The sequence below is a fragment of the Clinocottus analis genome, unplaced genomic scaffold (genome assembly GCF_023055335.1).
Source record: "Clinocottus analis isolate CAN_PGR_092001 unplaced genomic scaffold, fCliAna1.0.p SCAF_20, whole genome shotgun sequence".
Classification (NCBI taxonomy): domain Eukaryota; kingdom Metazoa; phylum Chordata; class Actinopteri; order Perciformes; family Cottidae; genus Clinocottus; species Clinocottus analis.
The window spans coordinates 11,297,676-11,320,502 of NW_027175932.1; the positions used below are offsets into that span (position 1 = coordinate 11,297,676).

Genomic DNA, 22,827 nt, shown 5'->3' on the forward strand with positions numbered 1-22,827 from the left:
GTCAAAGTGTCGGTGTTTGTGCGCGCGTGTGTGCGGTCAAGTGAGTGTGTTCACACACATTCGATTGCGTCTGAAAGTTTGTGGGTGCATGTGTGTCCAATGAAAATGTGCTTATGCTTTTTTCTGTTTCTGTCCATGTCCACGTGTACAAAGTGTGTGGGTGTGTTTCTGGGCTTCTATAGATAGAGAGATACGTATACGTCTCTCCATATCCCACTCTTTGTCCTTTGTGCAGATGGCATGTTGGTCGTTCTCTTCTGTCCTCGTGGTCCCCCAGCACCGAGTCTCATGGGCTTGCGGGAGTCATATGTCCCCACCACACTGACCTCACTCACCTCCCCCGTCATTGAATTGACTCTTGTCTTTCTACTTTTCTTCCCTCTTTTCCATCAGCGCTCTTTTCCGCCCTCACAAGCTCAAAGACACACGTTTCCCTTCTTCCCTCCTTAACTCTACTAAAAATATAGAAGGAGTAGAGGAACAATTTGACCACAGGGGTATATTTTTCTGTGCTAAAATAAATAAATAAAATAAAGCAGGCTCTGTGTTGAAGCTCCATATGTCTCTTTTGTCTCAGCTGTCCTTTGCTGTCCCACAGCTTGCATTGCCCAAACAAACAATCCCATTTTCCCTCACCCTCCATATGCTGTTATCTGACCATCTTTGGCCTTCTCGACCCCTGACGCTCGCCGTGTCCCAATTCATGCACTAGTTCAACTCCCAGCGCTGCAAAAAAAAAAAAAAAACCGTGGGGGGACACAACAGAACAGACTCACCATCTGAGCAGCGGAGGACACACGACTCCAGACAGCAGTCACATGGGTATTGGTCAGTGTGCACTGATACCAATACTTAAAGGTTTCCAGGCCACATCCAGCCACATGTTTGAAATGTGCCGCTAGAGAAAGTACAACTAATTTTTGTATTTATTTTTATCCTTATGAACGCATAAATTAACTTGTAAACACTATATTTAACATCTGACAAGAAAATGGCCCATTTAAAACCATAAAGAGCACATAGCCTGTTTCGGCTAGAAAGACTTATAGTTAACTATATTTGTTGTTTTGAAAGCTGCTGATCTCCAGAAATACAAGCAGCATTACTCCGCTTTGCTTCACATGAGGAGCGGTGTGGAGAACGTGACCGGAGGACAGGTGCTCAGTCTAAGAGTGTACATGGTGGAAAGTTGGTGCAAAATAAACACTGGTCATGTTGCTCTGCGTCCCACAGGAGACGGCGAGTCAAATGGAGGGGATCTTGTTCCTTTAGTGTTTACTTGTGTATCTGGGTTGTTGAGTCTCGGGTCCCCGTGGAGTTTCCTACACGGGTTTTTGTGACGCCCATTTCTCGGATTGAGGAGAAAGGGCTGAATTTGGACACGCTCGCTTCGGCCTCGATAGAATATGGAGGAAACAGCTCAGATTTGTGAATGCTTCAACTAAAACTACACAACTGCATTAAAGCACATTTGAATTGATACTAAGAGGAAATATTGTTTCCTCACAGGCCGCTGTACCACCCACCCCTTCTTCACACACACACACTCACACGGACTTGCACACACACACCCTCCTCCCTCTTTCCCCTCCATGTCAGATGTACAGATATGATGCTCACTGGCCGCCCACTGGCCCCATAGAGGCCAGCTGAGAATGCCGATTGGCTGGATGCTGACTGTGTAGTCATGGAAACTGACTTGAGCCCTGTATGTGACCTCACGACGGCCACATAAAAGACGGGCTACAGAGAGAGAGCGAAGGGCGGAGAGAGAGAGAGAGAGAGAGAGAGAGAGAGAGAGAGAGAGAGAGAGAGAGAGAGAGAGAGAGAGAGTGTCACCCAACCCAGTTCAATGCGTGTTTGTTTGTCACAGTTTTAAAAGCAGAGTCCCTTGAGCACTTACATATTTAAATGCAGCATGTCTGTGTGTGTGTGTGTGTGTGTGTGTGTGTGTGTGTGTGTGTGTGTGTGTGTGTGTGTGTGTGTGTGTGTGTGTGTGTGTGGGGTATGAAAATAGCAGCTGACCTACAAGCGCCCCGGGAGAGGTGGCTCTGCTGAAGAGTGGAGACCCATCAGAGACACGAGCAACCCTGGTAAAGAGAAACAGAGAGGGATTTAGCTGGGGTTTACACTCGGACACACACACACACACACACACACACACATATAAAACACCACTACACAGACATGTTTCAGCGAGAGGAGGAACGAGGACAAACGAAGTGCGGAGCAGACGACATCATCAGACAGAGTGAAGGAGAGTGGAGAGCAAAGCAGAGAGGAACAATTGAGGAAGAATCGATGACTGTAAGAGGAGAGAGAGAAAGAGAAAAGGGAGAGACAGGAAATCTTAAAGAAGAAAGTGAAGCATGAAGAGGAACTGAGCAGTGGAGAAGTCATGCAAAGTGTAAAGGAGAAGCTTTAAACGCTAGACTGATACAGTATGTGTGGGCCTCAACACCAACAACTGAATACACCGTTTGAAAAAAAAGTGTTTGTTCTTGGATATCTTTCTGTTTTAAATGTGCAAAGCAGAACGCGTCCTTCGTCCAGGGAATCGATTCAACACCAAGCTCGCCCTCTTTTCTTTTCTTTTTTTTTTTAAAGAGGCCGTTCAGAAGACTTAATCTTCTGAATGTGGAATTTCTCACTTGTTAATTGTTTTGCCATTGTGCTGGTTTTCATTGTTCCATTAATTGTGGACGCATCCTGCAGCGTGGAGTTGCCTGGAAACCTCACGGAAAAGTCACTGCACCCAGCCAAGAAATGGTTTGGCTCTCAACCCACCATAAAAACCGCAAATTGACGTTTTTTTTTTTTTTAAAAACACGTTAATTAATAAGCTTTAGAACTACTGCCACGCTAGATAAGCTGACTGGCTGTAGCTTCATATTCATTCGACATTAAAGTGATATTGATCAGCAACAATGTCCAGTCGACCTCCAGCACATGTCCAGTTTGTCCTGTTGTATCCCAGTCTGGTCCATTCAGTCTGGATCCGAGGGTCATGAGGTGCAAAGAAAATACTGGAGCAATTATGAATGTATGATTCAATATAAAGTGGGTAGACTGCGTTGGAAAAGTCTTGTATTGCGGCGTGTTAATGAGTGCGGTTCACCTGCTCCTTCACTCCGACCCTCCCTTCCTCACATGAGTCGATGGAGGGAAAAACAATATGCTCACTGATGCACTCGCATGCCAAAATAAAATCGCCCTCCCGCTCCCAGAGGCTCACCCGGTACAGACACCATGAACATGGACACAGCTAATGAAGCCGGGGACAAAGACAGCTCATTACCTGTGTGAAATACAAACTGTGGGTAAACATCCAGATCAGTGGATCTCCTCTTGGCAGGCCTCGGCTGCCTTTCTGCCACGTCCAGCCGCAAAACCGCCACCCTCCTCCCTCGTTCCAACCCGCCGCCTCCCTCTTTAACATCAGCCATTAGATAAACACTTGCACGCGCATGCACAAACACACACACACGCACACAAACACACCGATCCATTTATTACTCTTTAAAAAGGTCACTGTTTTCTCTGGCTAAGCGCCCCGCGCTATTGTTAATTTTATGCATAAACAAATGGCAAATTTGTGCCACATAAATATGTATTAGCAATTAATAATGGTGGTGTCTGTGTGTGAGGGGACGCCAGGTGCATGCCGAGTGGGGCCTGCTGGCTGCTGGTGGAGCAGCGGCGCTGGACTGGTGGCTTTATGTTGCTCGCTGGTCTCCCTCTCCTCCAGCGAGTCTGCACAATGGCCACTCAGGCAAACACCAGCAACAGGGCTTAATCTCTCCCTCTCTCCGGCTCTCTCTCTCCTCCCCCCCTCTAAAGGAGCATGTCGGTTTCAGGAGGGGAAACTGGATCAGAGATCAGCTGTGGGTCGAGCAGAGCGGGTCAGTGACATTGTATTTTTGCTATCAATAAGGATTTTTAAACCCAATTAAATCCTTAAGCCATGTTGCACCTAACTTTAAAACTATCTTAAAGTTAAGGGAGATTAATTTTAGGGCGAGCCTAATCCCACCCTATTGCACCCCACGGCATGTCCCGGTCTAACTTTCCCTCGTTGTCGTATGATACGGCTTAATGCGGCAAAATTGTCGAATTAAAAGTTAATTATGTTCGAATTCCAAGATGAAATGTCTTAAATAAGAGGTTGCCAATTTCTTTCAATTTCAGAAACTTTGTTGTTTTTTTAAATGCATCATCTCCCAATGTGGGTTATTCATTCACTATTCGATGGTTGGCACAGTAGTTTTCTTCCAAAATATGAGACTACAAATTGTTTTGAAGTGAGTGTTATGAGGCTCACTATTGATCCAGATGAATTGGGGTGTTTAATAAAGAATTTTAGCTCTGTATTAAAATGACTTTGGAAGATAATATTCAAAGTTGAACCACGAATACTTTTGGATGGATTTGAATGTGAATTGTTCACACACCGTACAACGTATTAAATAAAAAGCCGTCGCAACGATGAGAAAGTTACAGTGGAAAAGTGAGAAAAGTTTCATGAAATCCATTAGTGCAACATGACTGCTAAATTATCAAAGGGCAAAACAAATGGATCATTTGACGCCCGTAGTACACAATAAAACACTTTGTACAGGAAGAAGCAGTCAACATACGGAAGCCCGGATGTGCCAAATGTGATGAAAATAGTCTTTTCTGGACCACTGACGTGCCAATGCTGGGAAACAGGAAGGTATTAATTAGGATGCGATGATGTGGTGGTGAGGTTCAGGCTGTGTGACTTCTTAGAGGTTTCCACTGGAGGTTTTCTTTTTACTTTTTAGTGGTAATACAGAGCTGTTCTCTGTGGTGAGTCATCACTCCTCACTGCCTTTGTCCCCGGCGAAGGACTGCCAGCTAGTAAACGTAGATGTAAACAATGATGGATTGAATATACTGGTAACATTGTCTTTGCAAAGGAAAAGCACTTGACAACTTTGTTAAAATTTAACATGTGCCACTCTCTCTCCAAAGAGTCACAAGAAGAAGCCGATAGACAGCTGCAGTCAGCAGATAGTGTCATGAAATAATTATTAAAACACTGTGAAACCCTGACAAAGACAGTTGACCACAGCTGCTTATAGGACAGCAGAACCAGCAAGAGATTTTATATATATATATATATATATATATATATATATATATATATATATATATATATATATATATATATATATATGTTGTGCAGGAGTTGCAGTGAACTGTGTGTGTGTGTGTGTGTGTGTGTGTGTGTGTGTGTGTGTGTGTGTGTGTGCGCGTGATGTTGTCCGTCTGGCGTGGTGAGAGCATGCTAGCTCCCCTGTAGAGCACTATCACTCTGCTCGGCTGAACACAATCACACAACCTGAACCCGGCTCAAACGGCCCACTGAGAGACAGAGGGAAAGATATTTTTTATAGATATTTTATATATATATATATATATATATATATATATATATATATATATATATATATATATATATATATATATATATAATATGTGTGTGTGTGTCCTTGTAGGACAAAAGGCAGCCCCATCTGCTCCATTGTCACAGGGTCTTTAATACGGATCAGATAAACATGACATTTGGGATGAGTGGCCAAGCTCACGTCACAAACCCTAACATCAGACCCTGATATCTACTGTGTGTGTGTGTGTGTGTGTGTGTGTGTGTGTGTGTGTGTGTGTGTGTGTGTGTGTGTGTGTGTGTGTGTGTGTGTGTGTGTGTGTGTGTGAGTTGTATAACCTGCTTGCTCCCATTCTCAGAGGTGCAGGGCAGGGCTGTCACACTGGATCTGTGGGAGGATTAGCGGCCCATTGGCCTAATCAGAGGAGGTAATCAGACTATTCTCTATCATGACAACAATCAGCCGAGAGAGACACACATCTGCCTATTGAGCTCAGCTCTAATGCCATAATAGTGATGAAACATCTGGTCATTTGGGGCTCGATGCAATCAAGAGGAGGGATTGGGACAGTTGCAGATGGCAAACCTATAGTAATTACGTGTTTTAGGGCAACAGAGAGATTTGCACAACACTCAGGTTCACAGGCTACGATGCTGCAGTAACAATGAACTCACCCGGCTTCTCATTTGAAAGATGAAGACAAAGATGGACGCCCCCGCTGCCTTGGCTGCATCCTTTCTGTCCCGTATTCAACTCTTTGATCACATAGCGTGTGAAATAGTTGACAGGTGCAGTGGTTTTGGGAATATGGTCACGCTTGACGCAGTCCGACCGGATGTTGCATTCATTTTAATGATGACTTTAAAAATAAAAAATGAAAATAGAAAGCAACATAAGCGTGTAGTGGGATGCATTACCTTCTTCAAGTCTCTGAAAATGAATGTACAACACTTGATATTGATAGTTATTTCAAATATTTTTATCAAGCCATACATATCAATAACCACAAATAGCTGGTTTTCACATATATCGTGTGACACTTTACTGCTTTTCCTTTTTGGCTTTACATCAAAGTAAAATAAATACATTAATCTGAATACATCATCTTGGTTGTTTGTACATTTGTGGTTATTGTTAAATAGACATTTTATATACGTATATATACATACATTTAACACCAGAACAAAAAGGTTCCTCGATTATAAAAAAAGATTTTTAAAAAACCTTTACAGGTGGATTTCAAGTGACGATCCACAGGCAGAAATACGTCAAGCAGTGTTTGGCCATAGATAGCGTTGTTCTTCAGAGCTCGCTGTGTTATACACATTAATACTTTCCCATTTTCCCATCTGCTGGAGGAAAGGCTGCCAACTTTGGCGTTACCCTGAGAATATTTCATGGCGGCTGAGGGTGGAGATAATTTCAGTTTTGAGACCTTGCTTGTCTTTTGTTCTTAACTTCTCACAACAAATCCAGTACAGTTTGTTTTTAGCCATTCTCTATGTGGAGTGACTGGCCATCTTAGTTTGAGCAGGAACAAAAAGTGATGGCCGTCACCTTTTTGCTGGTAAAGAGCATTTATCCAATTCATTAAGATCAGACTCCTCTGGAGTAAATAAAAACAGTATTCGGCTACAGAGGTTTCCCCTGGTTTGTTTCTCTTGCGCTGCCCGCTCAAACCAAAAACTGCAACCGACGACCACGACCACATTCCACAGTGTCTGAAGCTGCAGCCGAGTGGGCCAAATTACCTGACTAACTACGTGTACACACAGGAAAACACACATGCGTCTAGTCTGAGTGAAAACTGACCCCGGCTGGATACCCCCAAAGAGTTACCAAATTAATGCCTGTTTGTGTGTGTGCATGGATATGTGTGTGTTTCCTGTCTGGCTATGTGTGTGTGCGTGTGTGTGTGTGTGTGTGTGTGTGTATGTGTGTGCGTGTGTGTGTGCGCTCTGAGACACAGAGTCCAGTGAAATGCTCCAGTGGAATAAAAGAGCCATTGTTCACCAAGGTGGTCCATGTAGGACCACCAATCTTTCCCCTTCTCTCTCTCTCTCGCTCTCTCTCACACACACACACGCGCGCACACACACACACACACACACACACACACACACTTTGTAGGCCGCCAGACAAACACACACTCCCTCTGCCTAATCACAGCTTTGCGCTAGAGGGTAGCAGTTGCACAGAGGTAAATATTTGGGTGTAGGATGTAAATGCTGGTCTGTGTAAATCACACGCACGCGCACACACACACACACACACACACACACACACACACACACACACACACACACACGCACACACTCATGGTCGTCTGTGTAATTCAGACGTAGCTACTTCCTTCCTGTGGGGTGATGCTGTTTAGTCTCACTAAACCGCAATCTGATTGGTGCGTTTGATCTCATCCACTTCCTGTTTAGGAGCGCTCCAACCCCTCGCGGCTGAGATCTGGAATCAGTCTTAATCGGATAGATCCACGTGCGGGTTTGTTGGCTAGTCTGAGATCAGATCCGTCATGCCGACTGTCGTCATCCGACCGACGGGATAAACGGCAGGTAACTGGTGTCCTGAGGAAAAATGTTGTGTCACCTCCAGGTTTTTGCTCACGTTCAGAAGTGCAATGCGCTCGCTCTGTTGGCGGCGATTCATTCTGTGAACTGCCAGGATGCTTGCGACTCTCGCTCTAGCCAACCCGTTTCACCCGAGCCTCATCGCAACGTTCGATCGGACTCTAAAACATAGCGAAGCGCACAGAAGACGGTGTAACAATCGGTGACTGAAAGTGTACACAAAACCCAAAAAATGCTGTGTTTCGTTGGTGGGAGTGTGTCGGAAGCTGCTGGGGCACAAAGGGGAACATGTGATTCACATCTTTATATGCTATGTAAGCATGTTGGCAGTGAGGCCAGTTTTCTTTCATTACAGTCATACAGTCATTATTTTGGGACGAAGTGAAGATGATCTATTTAGTGACAATCTGTTGTATCCTGTTATTTGGTCAGTTTCTACAACAGCGACAGAGTCGCTGAGGACGCAGAAGCTGATGATTGTACATCCCATGAGGAAGATTACTTTACTGAAAAAGTAAATCCAAGTGATTTTGACTGTAGATTATACGTTTAATATAATCTACAGTCTCACAATTCTAGAACAAACAGAGGGGGAAACACTGCAGTGGAGATTTGTCGTTATTTTTGGTATGAAAATATTCTTTTGGAGTGGGGCTCATGTACAGGCCTGGTGGCGTGCCAGGCCTGTACAATTATAGAGGAAACACTGACGATACTTGTTATAGGAACGCAAAAAGTACTTTATGTTAAATAAACAATAAGTAAATGGAAATATAAACATGTCCACAGCAGGGCCTGCTGTGACTCAGCACACAAGAGCTGTGGACTGCCACTATCTTTCTCATAATCCAAGGATACATCCACCCACCGGAAAGGTTCACTGTGTATTTGTTCACTGATGAAACCCGACAGTAAACCTCTTGATGTCCAGACCAAACAAAGGCCTTTTGTGCAGGCAAAAAGCTCGCAACCACTTCAATACAACTGCACGCTGGACAGCTTACTCATCTCACTGAGACCCTGGCCCCAAGAAGAGGAGGGGGAAAACCTGGTCACATGGTTAAGGAAGTATCTTTAGTCTGAAATGAATGGAAGCTATTGCAGGAAATACAAGTTATTGGATTAATGTCACTCAGCAACATTAGGAGATAGATTAAGGGGGATTATTGAGGGGAAACTCAAATGTCATGTGACAAAAGTGCATACCTGTGTTCCGGCAAAATACATTTTTATGTGTCTGCAAATGTGGAGCAAAGTTGGACTGAACTTGGTCAACCAGCCGGCTTCAATCAGCAGCACCCTTGGTCACTTTTAGCGGGTAAAAACGTACAATAATACTGTTCATGCTATGAATAATGTTGATAAAAATGTATACAAGTGTTGTACCTGTGTTGAACTGCAACATCTCTGTGTTAAATTTGTTTTGTCATGATTGTAATAAAATTACATCAACCCTGCAGGATTTATTTTTTTTAAACCTAAATGTTTGCAGGTATGCACAAGAGCGGTACGCAAAACACTTCTCAGCCCTCAGATTCCTCTGAGTGGCTTAGGTGGTTTGACTTATTGGTGAGAAGTGGTCATTTATGAGAACAATGTAAAAGCAGTAGTTTAAAAACAGCCGAAAGAATCACACTTCTATCACCACTCTCTGCTCAGTAGTGCTAAAATAAAAGAACGAGAAACCTCTTTCAGAAGAAAAGGGAAGCAAAAATGTCACAAAGAAGAGCCTCAAAAGAAGAGGAAGGAATTGAAGACTAGACAAATGCGATAGTGCTAAAGTTATGCTTCTGAGAAATGGTGTTGAATGTGACAGGAATAAAGACCGTGTTACGTTCACGCCCGTGATCTTGTGACTCTCCCTTTAAAAAACATCACGGCAAGAAAGAGAAAAAGATGAGGGAGAAGGGTTGAGGTATATTTCCTAGAGGAGTCTTTCCTCATAGGATTTAGCAGCTTTCAGATATTGTCTAATGTAATCTCCCTCCCACCAGATAGATTAATCTTTCTGTACAACTGAAGTACTGCAGGGGCTAGAAATGTATGACACGTCAGAGCTTTTCATTTGTTTACAAGACCTACACAAAATCCTCGTACGGTTACATTGTGTGCAGTGTGGAGACGTACAGTCAACGTCTCTGCATTGAGTCTAGGAGATAAAGACACGTGTCAAAGAGAACCGAGAAAAAGCAGAATGAAAGCATATAACATGTGAGGAGCAATTAATTTGACACTGGAGCTCGAGTCTATCGCTGATATGAACCACACAATCACCATGGAGGAGGTTAATTGTTGGAAGCACAATTGTTTGTTTGTATTCAGCTGTGGGCTAACAAACACACACACACACACAAACAAACACACACACACTGCAGGTTTTTAGTGAGAACTATGGATAGAGCATGAACTATGGATTTTTGGAGGCTGGGGATCCATTGCGGATTTGCCCTTTTGACCCAATCACTGAGAGTTGTTTATTATTTTGCACAACTGCTTGTATAATTTCTGCTCTAGGTAAAGCGGAAGAGGAGCGCAGGGAGAAGGGAGGAAAATAGAAGAGGAGGCGCTTTTATGCAACCATCCAGTGAGAAACTTCTCACTGTCCGACACTTTGGTTCTTGAGAAGCTCAAATTGTTCACGTTGGGAGTTTACACTGATGGCTGAGTTTGTTCCATTCAATTTCCGTGTCGAGGTCAACGGCCTCCGAGAAGACAAAAGCCTGAAAATGTTTCAAACATTCTGGCCAAATTTACCTCTGGAGACACAAACACATCTTTAAAACTGTTCAAAAACAGAAACTGACTACACTGACAACACCATTGTCCCCGCCTGAATTGGTGGCTTTCAGCAGTGGAGCTCCACTTACTGGTGACACAGAGCAACGGTGTCGGCTCAGCCGCGATACCCAGAGCGTCACCTCCTCCTTCACAGCTTATTAAAAGACCACAAAAGCCGCAGGAACAACCTATAAGTGATCTGGCTCTTACAAACAGCAGTGGGCTGAGCTATTAACCTCATGTGCAGCGCTTGTAAAGATTCTTCTGAGCCGAATGTGACTGAACGCCTGCAAATAGTCACGTTATGAACAATGAGGATTTGCCCGGTGATGCACCCGAACGGTCCAAGTTGCTCGTTTTCTCTCTTGAGATTCGGCAACCCTGGAAGAACAGAGGATTGGGGATTTTTGTGGTGCGCGCTCTGCTGCTACCACCTACCTGTTGCACATTTCCCTTTTGGCAGTCACAAGACAACACAACATACTTACACACACGCACACACACACACACACACACACATACATACACACGCACACACGCTTCACCCCACAGAGCTCTGACAGGGAGAAGAAAGGAGGAGGAAGGTTGATAAAAACACTTAGGGCTGTCTTGGGTTTGACAGGGTGAGTTAAACACACCAAGCACAGACAAACCACACAAACCGTCCACACACAAACACACACACGCGCACTGATGTCTCTATTCATTTAGACTGTCACACTCACACACCCCCAAGAGATCTCACTTCCTCTGTCAGCCGGCTAAATTACAGCTCTCCTTCTTCCTGTCTATCTCTCGTGTCCCGTCTTTCTGTCCCTCTCACCTCCGTCTGAGAGACGGACGGCAACAAAGACACACGTTTGGCACGTTGTCGGCCGGAGGTCTCGCCGCCTCTCCGGGTTCCGACGCAGCAACCCGGCGTCTGAAGACGCTCTGCGAGGACCAGATGCGCTCCTTTAATGTCTTAACGGGAATACTTGTTCCGAGTAAAACGACTGACATTCGGGGGAGCGATATCGTTTGTGGGTCGGAGCCCCGGCCCGCCCTCTGAAGACAGATGTACGGTCTCGTGGTTCTGCTGGCTCCCCACAAGTCAGCTCAGCTGGTTCAGCTGCCGAACATATCGCTGTGGACAATCTGAACCGAACTCACCTGACTGGCAGCCAACAAATTAGCCAAAAATGGCAACAACAACTTTGCCTTTCATGCCAAATAGAATGAAGGCCTTTAATTGTGTCATTAGTGGTTGTGTGTGTGTGTGTGGGGGGGGGGGGGGGTCATTCTGGAAACAGCATGAAATTATTTGTGCATGCTGGTGGTGCTACATAGTAAGGTGCAAGTGAAATGTTTCCTTTGTCAACGTGCCATCATGTCAACGTTGAGTTGTCAGCCATGCTAGCGGCTCTATAGACTGTACTGTGACAGGGCATTGAGCTAAATGCTAACACCAGCATGATAACTTGCCGACAGTCATCTTGGAGTTAGCATGCTCGTATTTGTTAATTAGCGTTTAAAGATGGGGCTGATGGGAGCGTTGTTGGTTTTGCAGTAGTTTGGTCATGAGTGTGTTATAAGTGTGCCCTAACGTATAGATTTAGCATGCTCTAATATATAGATTTAATATGGCCTAATACATAGTATGTCAAAAGCAGTGTGCCAAAAATACCAGGATGTTCTACTGCATCCGGTCGCGTTTTGCCGTCTGCAAGCCGGCATGCTTTTCTGGCTATTCTGACCCACAATCCTCTGTGCAGTGGATATATAAGAGGGTCTAAATTCAAGATGCAATCTTACGAGGAAGAAGTATGCCCCAATCTAGTGCATACTACATGCGACTGTATGTACTTTGTATGGGCTGCCGTATGGAGAAGAAAAAAAGAAGAAAAAAAAGGCTGGATCACAGCTTTAGACCTGAAGAGTTAACCAAATTATGTACGATTCATTCTTAAGCTGAACTATATGTCTGTCCATCCAATATGTTGCAATAGTTAACATCAACAACATATTTCATAATTCAAAACCATTAGACTTCTTACACCTGATGCATTTCAGCAATGTTTTTCACATCAATCTGCAGTTTGTCAGTCAGTACAGATATGCTTAAATTTGAATCGAGCCTGCGGTCTACGCCGGTCAGGTTGGACGTGTAACTGTGACCCGAAAGCTTTGATTTTCTTCACTCATACAAAATGAGTCTGGAGCTGAACTGTGACAGCCAGGACCGATCCAGTAGCTGCTGCTTCCTTCCATACTCACCAAAGCAGACAATTGGTTGTATTCAAAAGGATTCAAGGTGTAATTCATGATGCCTCACTCTAGTTCATAAATATAAAAAATAGGCCACTAATGTATCACATACACGGATGTAGAAAACAGCAAATGAAGTGAGAAAAATGTCAAACCAAATCTGTTTAAAGCCAAAACGGGCCAATCACGTTCAGACTGAGAATCTATAGAAATACTTTAACGGTGCATATATATATATATATATATATATATATATATATATATATATATATATATATATATATATATATATATATATATATATATACACGTGTTGTGTGTGTGTGTGATGCTCTCTCATACACATACATATACATTACACCCAGATGTGGAACAAGCGCTTTAATTCTATCTCAGCGTGGTAACAAACACTATTCAAAAGAGATTAATTCCACAAGAGGATTATTCTCCACATAAGATATAATGGGAAGTAGGAAGGGGGATGGTGGACAACATTTGATCTCACACACATCTAGCTAATCCCAGGTGTAACATATGTTGGTGTTTAAAAAGGCAGTCGTATGCGACTGTGCGTGCGTGCTTCACCCATGAGTTTATGCCTTTGTGTTGTGTGTGCGTTTCCCTACCTGCTCTACTTTAAGTGTGTGTTTACTGTGGGTGTGTGGATGCTGATACATTCCCGTAGGCCAAAACAGCAGCTGTGCCCTCTGGCCCTCCTTACAGTGATAACATTGATGTCAGTTTTGCTACCGTTCATCGTTGACTGACATATCCAGTTCATGAAAGAGCTTAAAATGTGCCGTTCTGAATGTGCACTGTCAGGCTGGAGAGTCCTCTGTCGCGGACGAAGTGAAGTGATCTACATTTCTGGTGGAAAAAGTCACAAAGATCTGAGTGGTGGTTAGCAAGGACGACGACAGATGACAGAGCTGCATAGAGTAATAAAAAAGAAAAGGGATCCAGCGAGAGCAATGTGATCAGAAAATAGGGCGCAGCGGGCCCGCCCATACGGTTTGATTGACAGGGGATCACTGGGGAGCACAGAAACAGAAACAGCACAATAGATCCTGAATTAGTCTAGATACTGATTTTAACTGCAAAAATGAACATCACATGAAGCTACGAAACTTAATTACTAGTAAACATCTCTCTGTAATGTAACATGATCTGAATCCACATTAGACTAATAAGTTGCAGCACACTCCCGATGAACTATAGGTCGAAGGATTGCAACTAGATCCTCAACTAGCAATCATTTTCATCAGCGATTCATTTGTTAATTACCTTTCATTCATTCATTATGAAGCAGGTGACTTTAACGGCCACTGAAGCGACAGATCAGATCTGTGTGGGGCGATGAGGAGACTTTATCGTTCCTCAAATAATATTCTGATGTTTGCGTTTCAAATTTGGCTGAAATGAAAATTCTCTTAAAAATATGGCCTAGTAATTTTAGACAGAAGCTTGACTGTGAGGTAGAAGTTTCATTGTTGTGAGGTAGACACGAGAAATGTCTCCCAGTTTATTTCCTGTTCCAGTGGATGTGATCGACAACAGGAAGTAAACATGGACCCAAGCTGTTGCTTAGCGATGCGATGCTGTCCCAGGGGGTGTGTGTGCGCGTGCATGTGTGTGTGTGTGTGTGTGTGTGCGTGTGCGTGTGTGCGTGCATGGTGTGTGGTGTGTGTGACCTAAACCACAAGGTCATTCAGGCTTTAGGATACAGATGCTGACTCGTGTTGCGTGTTTATCAACACAAATGTGCAGATATCACCTCTCCCTCCCTCTCCCTCCATCTCAAGCTCTCTAGAGCCACTTAACATGAACAGCCTCTGCCTTGATCAGCTTATCTCTGATACTAAAACACACACACACACACACACACACACACACACACAGAGAAACATATAAGACTTCCCTTCACTTGAACAGCATTGTCGTCTCTTCAGAAGAAATCACATCAAGGATGTCTCTCTCTTCCTTTCGCACTGTGGCTCTCTCTTTGTTTCTGTTTCTTTCTCCGTCCTTCTCCACCTCTAATGAGAAGCTGGTTGCCTCTCCTGTGTTGTGCTCATTTTCAAAAGCTTCCCCACTCTAATGAGGGTCGGACCGCTCAAGTTTCTCCAGGTTAATGTTAACCCGCAGCAATAAAACTTGCATTCCCTCTACACCCACAATAAACTGTAACATGATTTGTAACAGATTTAAAACAAATGCAATAGAGAATAACCACCATAGACACGTTACAACGGAGGGGAATTTAACCACAAATTAATCATTACAGCCAAACTGTGGAGCTTCCTGTTGCACTCATGTTGCTGTGTCATCGCCTTTATTTCTTCCCCTTTAGATGCACTGAAGAGGAGAAACTTCTTCACCAGTGACTCACATCATTGGTGAGGGAAGCATCATTTGCTTTTTGTTCCTTCTTCTGCAAACTTCCACCAAAGCTAAAAAATAAATAACAAAATGAATCTCCAACTCGCAATGCAAGCATCCGCAAAAATCACGTTCACACCGTCACGTGAGCAACACATACAAGGAGGCCTAATATCTCAAAGGCCTTTGCACTTTCTCGGTATGCCACAAAGTTAGGGTGCTCTACCTTTACCAGCCGATGATGCTTATTAGTTTGATAGGTGGTCTCTATACAGGACCCGAAATATGCCAGACCTTTTCTCTACGCGTCGCTGAAATGGCTTCACAGAAGTTGTGAGTTGTGTTTCCCAATGGAAGAGGGGAAGCGAGTGTATTTGTTGTGGATGTTACGTAGTCTGTACGCGTGTCCACATGACCCCCTGGAAAATAAGATGCCACATCTCAAGCAGGCGTCTTCAATACAATTTAATTCTCTACAGCAGTATTGAGGAACCTCAAAGAAAACAAGCTCATCAGAGTGTTGAACATGTTGCCCGCCAATAAATAAACAGGCAATTCATTAACCTTTTTTTATCTCTTAGTTTAAAAAAAAGAAAAATCTAAATGTGATTCTTTTACTTTATTATTGCCATCTATAGTGGTTATGCGCATAAAAACATTCAAATGATATGAAAAGTGCCTTTTTTCTTTCAAATATTTCCTTTGATTAAAAAAACGTTTCACATCTTACAATCTGCTTCGTGCTAGGAAGTTAAACATGTAATCGTTCCTCCTCTAATATCTATTTCATGTGTGAAAACATCTCTTTTCCACAACTGGATTTATTCAAGTTTCTCGCCTGAAACTAAATTTTATGATATTACATTTGAACACATAATGACGAAGGACACGTCTTGACTGTGATCTGCGACTACAAAGCGTTAATGCCGACCTCCCGATCAGCGTCTTCATTGGCACAATGAAGACGCTTCAAATAGAAGACGTGAACGATGAGCGGCCCCTAAAATCCGGATGTCGAAAAGCATTTATTTCCTCGTATCGTTCCGTCTCATTTTCATGTACGAATGCAGTAAACGCATTTGTTATGAAGTTATAACTATTGAATTATGTTCCAGTGTTAATTAAGACTCATAGGACCGATGTGGTGGATGTCTGTATAAGTTCACTAAGTAGTTCGCTAAGTGTCCCAAATGTCCGAGGGATACTTTTTGTTTGCTTGTTTTCGATTGCAAAAGACAAAAATATATCCAGTAGTTGCAGGAACCCAGTAAAGCAGGAACGGGGGTGTACCACTTTACCTTAAAGTACAAAAATAACAATTTTCCCACATCCACTGTTTCAGAAGGTGGTGGTTAGTACCTGGAGGCATCTTTGTCAGCTCAAACAGAGAGAAGGGATGAGGCAGAAGCCCGCACTGCAATGTAAAAAAGTAATTTTAAAAGATGACATGCGAACACGGCGGCGGGAAAAACACACACATCTTTGCGTGTAAACACGAGGTGGCGAGATGTTTGGATGGACCGACTGCGCCCTCCTCCCTACGCCTGCACAGAACTCGCAGCGCTGCCTAATCATCGTCATTACAGCTGTTTGAAAAACTGTTTCCAAACAGGCAATCAAAGCCTGTCTCGATAATTAGCGGAGGGAAGACGTCTTTGTGAGCGAGCGGCTCGTCTCCCTCCTCCCATTGCCACCAATCTAAGAACACAAAATCAGATCCGTCTCCTATGAGAACACAAAAAAAAAACATGCACATGTGTTTTTGCATGTGTGATTCTTACCGTGCACGTGTGTGTCTGTGCGCGTGTGTCTGTGTGTGTGCGCGCGCACACACACCGGTTGCACTTATTGTGCTGCCGAGACAGCTTGACTGAAAACAAACTGACAAAAAACATTTGAAGTAGAAAAAAAAGAAGAGAGAAAAAAAAAGAAACGCTCGCTCACACAACAACCTGTCAAGAGCGAAATGCCTCTAATTTTTCTGTCATCTGCCAGCCGTTTAACAAGACGAGAGCGCTCTGCCCCCACACTCCTCCTTCAAGCCACGAGAGGCAGAGATGGGGGGAGAAAGAGGAAGGGAGAAGCAGAGGGGAGAAGACGAGGATGGGAAGAGAGACAGACGGAGCATCAGATACGTCTTTTTCCTGTCTCAGATCAGTCGACTCACTTAACCTTCTCCTTCTCTCCAGGTTGTGGTCCTTTTTCTCTTTCTCTTAATCGCCCCCCTCTTCTCTACCTCAGACGGCGGAAGAACAAAGTGTATATTTGTAACTATCAAGGGAGGCAGGGTAATAAGCACTTAGCCATTGGCCCCGTCTCTCTCAGACCAAACCTCCAGCTCTCTGCTTAAAGCGCTCTCTCTAAGGAGGGGACTGGTGTGTATAGTTAAGGTCCTGTTCACTTTAATATGGCACATTATGCTGATGCTGCTGTCAGCTTAGATGAGGGTGCAGGCGGTGTGTGTGTGTGTGTGTGTGTGTGTGTGTGTGTGTGTGTGTGTGTCTCAGCATGTCTATATGTGTGCATGCTGTCTTGTGCATTAATTTGTGTGAATGCATGTGTACGTGTGTGTACGTGTGTGTGTGTGTGTCTCAGCATGTCTATATGTGTGCATGCTGTCTTGTGCATTAATTTGTGTGAATGCATGTGTACGTGTGTGTGTGTGTGTGTGTGTGTGTGTGTACGTGTGCGTGCGCGCGCTGTCAGCTTGCCTCCTCTTGCTCCTCCAGCGGAGCTGAGGATCGGTGGAGACAGGCGGATAGATGAAATATTTAACTGTCGTGTGCTTAAAAGAACAACAGATGCTTTGTTCTGCTAATTAGCACTTAGCACACGAGAGCAGCTACGGTACAGGTGTGCCCGCGGATGGGATTGTTATCCGAACTCGTGTGGGGCTTTAGGCAGCCCCCACTTGACATGCCAAGTCCAATCCTGTTCGCTCTCCACCAAACCCGGTGCAACGAGCAGGTGTCCGGCGTCGCGAAAAGGTGAAGGGAGAGCTGCAGCCAAAGACCTGCACGACGTAAACAAGCGCAAACACAAAGCCAAGTCCGTTTGGATTCTAGAAACAAACACTAAAAAGTTGGAGATTTTAGGTTGTTTTAGTCAGTCAGTGATTCTTACAGTCTGCCCGACACTTTTCTCCAGATCAAGGTATCGTGATCAATTCTGGCGAGATTGCGTTTACGTTTCGATATAGATACTCATTGTCCCCAACGACAGCTTCGTCTTCCTTAAAGACCTTTGTTGCACGAGTGCAAACAATAGCAACAGCGATGACACAGCTAATAGTGTAAACCAGGGAGGGCCCGGGGAACGCTGCTGATCGGGATGGCCGTATCAGCTGTTACAGGCTTCAGGCGAAGTGAAGAGTGAAGGGCATGAGCTCGTCAGTGGACGCTCACGAAATAGGAAGTCACATGCACTCACCGACTAAGTTTAGCCTCAAAGTTTAGCATTTACAGCGACATCACTCTGGTAACGTATGAAGAAAGCATTAATGCAATAACCTGAAAGTCCTGAATCGCCGACGCTGCATTAAACATCAGTTTTAGTCAACCTCGGGTGATCACGTCAGAAAGAAATGCAGGGAAAAGAAACACCAAACTATGACCCAGCTAAAGGTGTAGGACGATTGTCCTCTGAATGCAGTTTGGCTTTGAGGTAAAGTGGACAGGCAGTTGTGGAAAGACTGTAATCCATTAGCCGAGCACAGCTCAGCCCAGTTCGGTGGTTTTGCCCTTATATAGGGCAGGCTAGCGGACGGTCGTATAACACCCGAGTCAGACTGAGCCACAGCAAAACATAAATTAAGACGGAGACAGCAGGGGCTGGTCCGAGAAAAACACAGGACGACGACCGTCTGCTCTGATTCTGTCACACAAAACAAAAGTAGTGAAGAGAGCACGCAGTGGCAATGTCATACTGTACACAATGTGGGTCATTATTACAAGCACACTTTCATATCCTTTTGTTGGTGCCTTTTTCAGGCGCCCAGACGTCGCCCTCTGTAACAGTGACAGGAGGAGGCTTCGCTTGCCAGTGTGTGTGTGTGTGTGTGTGTGTGTGTGTGTGTGTGTGTGTGTGACAGGTTGTTGTAGTGCCGTGCCCCCTCCTGTCCCTCTTCTGCCCAGAGATGCTCCTCTCCTCTCATCTGACACTTAATCAATGCACTGGAAGTAGCCTTTCACACACAATCTAATTATATGGAAATGAAGGGAAACCAGGGGGCTCGATGCTAAGTGCGCCAACACACACGCACGCACACACACACACACACACAAACTGGCACAACGGCAAGTACTCACTGTGACACGGAGAGACGGAGAGCTGTAGGAAAGTAAAGAGAGGGAAGGTTACAGGCAATTGGGGTCTACGTTAAGTGCTACTCATATCAACAATACGGCCGTAACTGTAGTAGGTAAAGAGACAGTGCAGCTAACTCGCGCTCCCACACACGCACACACACACACGTTTCTAACGTAAGCCTACATATCATCGGTATTGTCTCGTTATTGGTCCCTATTGGGCTTTGTTTCTGTCTATTCATTAGGCGAGGACACGTGCGTGGTGTTGTAATCTTGGGCATGAACGTGTCTCTGTGTGTGTGTGTGTGGTGATGAAGGTGATACTGTGAGGTAGAGTAGGGTCAGGGTTAACTCGTACAATAAATCAGGCTTGTGCAGCCATTAAAGCCGGGATACTGCTCAGGCGATCGTCCAGGGAGTCATCCATAAGGCGCGACTGCTCAGCTCTGACCGCCGACTCACACTGCACCGTCACAGCTCCTCTGCTGCTAGGCTGCTGGCTTTGGGAGTCACCACACCGGGATACATGCTGTGATGTCACGGTGCGACACTCGGAAGTAACGTTATCATCCTTACAGGCAAAAATGGGGATTTTTGCCAAACATGTTAACACGCAAACATTCTTAAATCCAGCCAATAGTTGACTGATAAAGATGCACTTCTTCTTGTTAAATCTTAAATTAAAGCCACAAGGTGTCGCATAGTTATGTCATTTTTTTTAAATCGATGGCATGAAGTTATTTGTTGTTTGAAAAAAAAAGCTTGCAGCGCAGTGAACCCAGTTCACAAAGTGCAATGACTTCTTTGTTAGAGGCATATTATAATATTAATTCTTAATCCATTGTATAATGAACATGAATGTTTAGCTAAAAGGTCTCCACGTAACTAGATGTCATTTTAGTGTGTGTGTGGGTGTGGGTGTGGGTGTGTGTGTGTGTGTGTGTGTGTGTGTGTGTGTGTGTGTGTGTGTCAGAATATGTAAAAGAAAGCAAGACAGAGAAGATTGTGATTGAGTCAAGCAACCTGACAGCTGTCAGTTGAACCTATTTCAGCTAACACACACACACACACACACACACACACAGACACACACACACACACACACACACACACACACACACACACACACACACACACACACACATGTCAATTAGGAGCCATGTGAGCTGAGCAGTAGTGAGCAGATTGGGTCACATGTTTACTCCCTGCAGTCACTGTCAGCAACAGACCAACAATACAGAGGACATCACCTGACACCCAGACAAAGAAACCGACACACACACACAGACAAACAGAGAAATACACACATACACAAGCAATACATGCAGCATACAGTTAGCAGTGTGAGAGCATCTGGCAAAATAAACAACACATATATAACTACAGGTGCAAAGCCTAAAAACACACACAGATGCACACAGACAGACGCATACAAACACACTTGCACTCAGACATCCACCCATGTCACCCTGCAGCTCCAGCTGTGTGCCAGGCAATGAGTGCCGGCAGCAGGAGGCAAGACAGATTTAAAAATGTGAAGAAAAAAAATGCAGATGATGCAGTTTGCAAGACTTTTGAAAAGAACATTGCTTCGATCATTAGAAGTATTTTAGGGTGACGTTCATATGAAATATAAGAAGTGGCAAGTATATTCACGTTAACACACGAACCTGAATGGGCAACAGTTGTGGTTAGCATGCCCGTCTTTCAATCAGAGGATCGGTGGTTCGAGCCCCGGCTCTGCCAGTCCCTGTCGTTGTGTCCTTGAGCAAGACACTTAACCTCTAATTGCTCCCCGTTGCTGCGTCTACGGTGTATTGAGCAACGATGTAAGTCGCTTTGGATAAAAGCGTCAGCTAAATGTAATTTAACCTCACGCCAAATACATGTCTTTTGACCGGCAGATCATACGGAAATGGGGTAGAAATTCATCACGTAAGTAACCATATATGGTCATTTCGAAATGGCTATAATTTAATGGTTTGATTCTGCAAACTGTCTTTTAACTTTGATTTTCTTGTATTTCAATGAGCCCTATATTAACGGTTGCTTCATAGCACAGGTGATATGAAGCGTCACCAAACAAACTGATGGGCGATATTAAAAGTAGTGCAGCTGGAGAGGACGGCAGAGGACGCGGGTTGTTGTCCAGCGGAGAGCCATGCTGGACCGCGTCATTAAAACAACACAGATCAGAGACGCAGAGGACAAAAGAGAAGAAAGGAGCGACACAGGAAGAATTAAGAGGATGTGGGCGAGAGAAAGGAGAGGCCGGGCTAACAATACGAAAACAAAAACAAATCAAAAAAGACCAAAAGATTTTAAGAGAGACCAAGCGATGGACGCAGACAAAGTGATGCAGTGTGTATTCATTATAAAAGTGCTCTGATTGTCTTGGCGTCCTATCAGGTGGCATCAAACCCGCGTGCGATCTGGAGGGGGAACTACAAAGTGGATCCTGGGGCCCGCAGAAAGAAGTCTTTTTGATCGCGCTAATTAAAAGCCATTTTGTTTAAAACAAACAGACACAAGTCTAATTGGCTCTTTTCCATAAGAAAGGGGTGGATGTTGAAAGTGGAAGAAAACGCATGGCGGAGGGAGGGAGGAACTGTGTGTGCGTGTATATGTGTGTGCGTGCGTGTGTTGGATCAGACGGAAGCTGTGCTCAGTCTGGCACATGCACCGCATCAGACACACACATGTAAACACACACACACATATTGTATTACTGACCCACAATCATGTAAAAAAAATGCATTCAACTATCTGAGGAGATAACAGGTGGAAAACACAAACGAGAAAACAACAAACACTAAAATTACAAAGAAAACTGCTGTTATGTTGAACATCTGGTGGAGTTAAACGGACCCAAACGTTATGTCAACTTTCAGTCTGCTTTTTTTCTTCAAAAGCAGGAATCGGATACTTTTTCTTCTTCTTTTTTCTGCATTTCCTTTGTTTGCCTCACCGATGGGTTGCCAGTTCAACGCTTTTGATGAAAATGTGAGGGATTACCACTTTGAAGAGTTTTGTTCCTTCAGTAACCGTTTGCACGACGAGAGCAGTGTTGTCTCCAGAATCTCCTCAGTCTCCAGATCAAGCTGAGGGTTTTCAAGGAAATGG

The 22,827-nt window shown here is 44.2% G+C and overlaps 1 protein-coding gene across 9 annotated transcripts in view; it reads right to left on the reverse strand.

The window, feature by feature from the left end:
- Nucleotides 1-22,827, reverse strand: part of sox5 (SRY-box transcription factor 5) — a 202,307-nt gene that overhangs the window by 169,416 nt on the left and 10,064 nt on the right. For 7 of the 9 annotated variants that reach the window (XM_068586184.1, XM_068586181.1, XM_068586178.1 and 4 more), the window contains exon 1: nt 2,030-2,090. In XM_068586184.1, coding sequence (XP_068442285.1) covers nt 2,030-2,073 — 44 coding nt within the window. In that variant the 5' untranslated portion in view covers nt 2,074-2,090. Of the gene's footprint in view, nt 1-2,025; nt 2,091-5,749; nt 5,785-19,704; nt 19,727-22,827 lie in introns of those variants that run through there. The other 2 variants (XM_068586176.1, XM_068586185.1) reach the window with 2 other exon arrangements.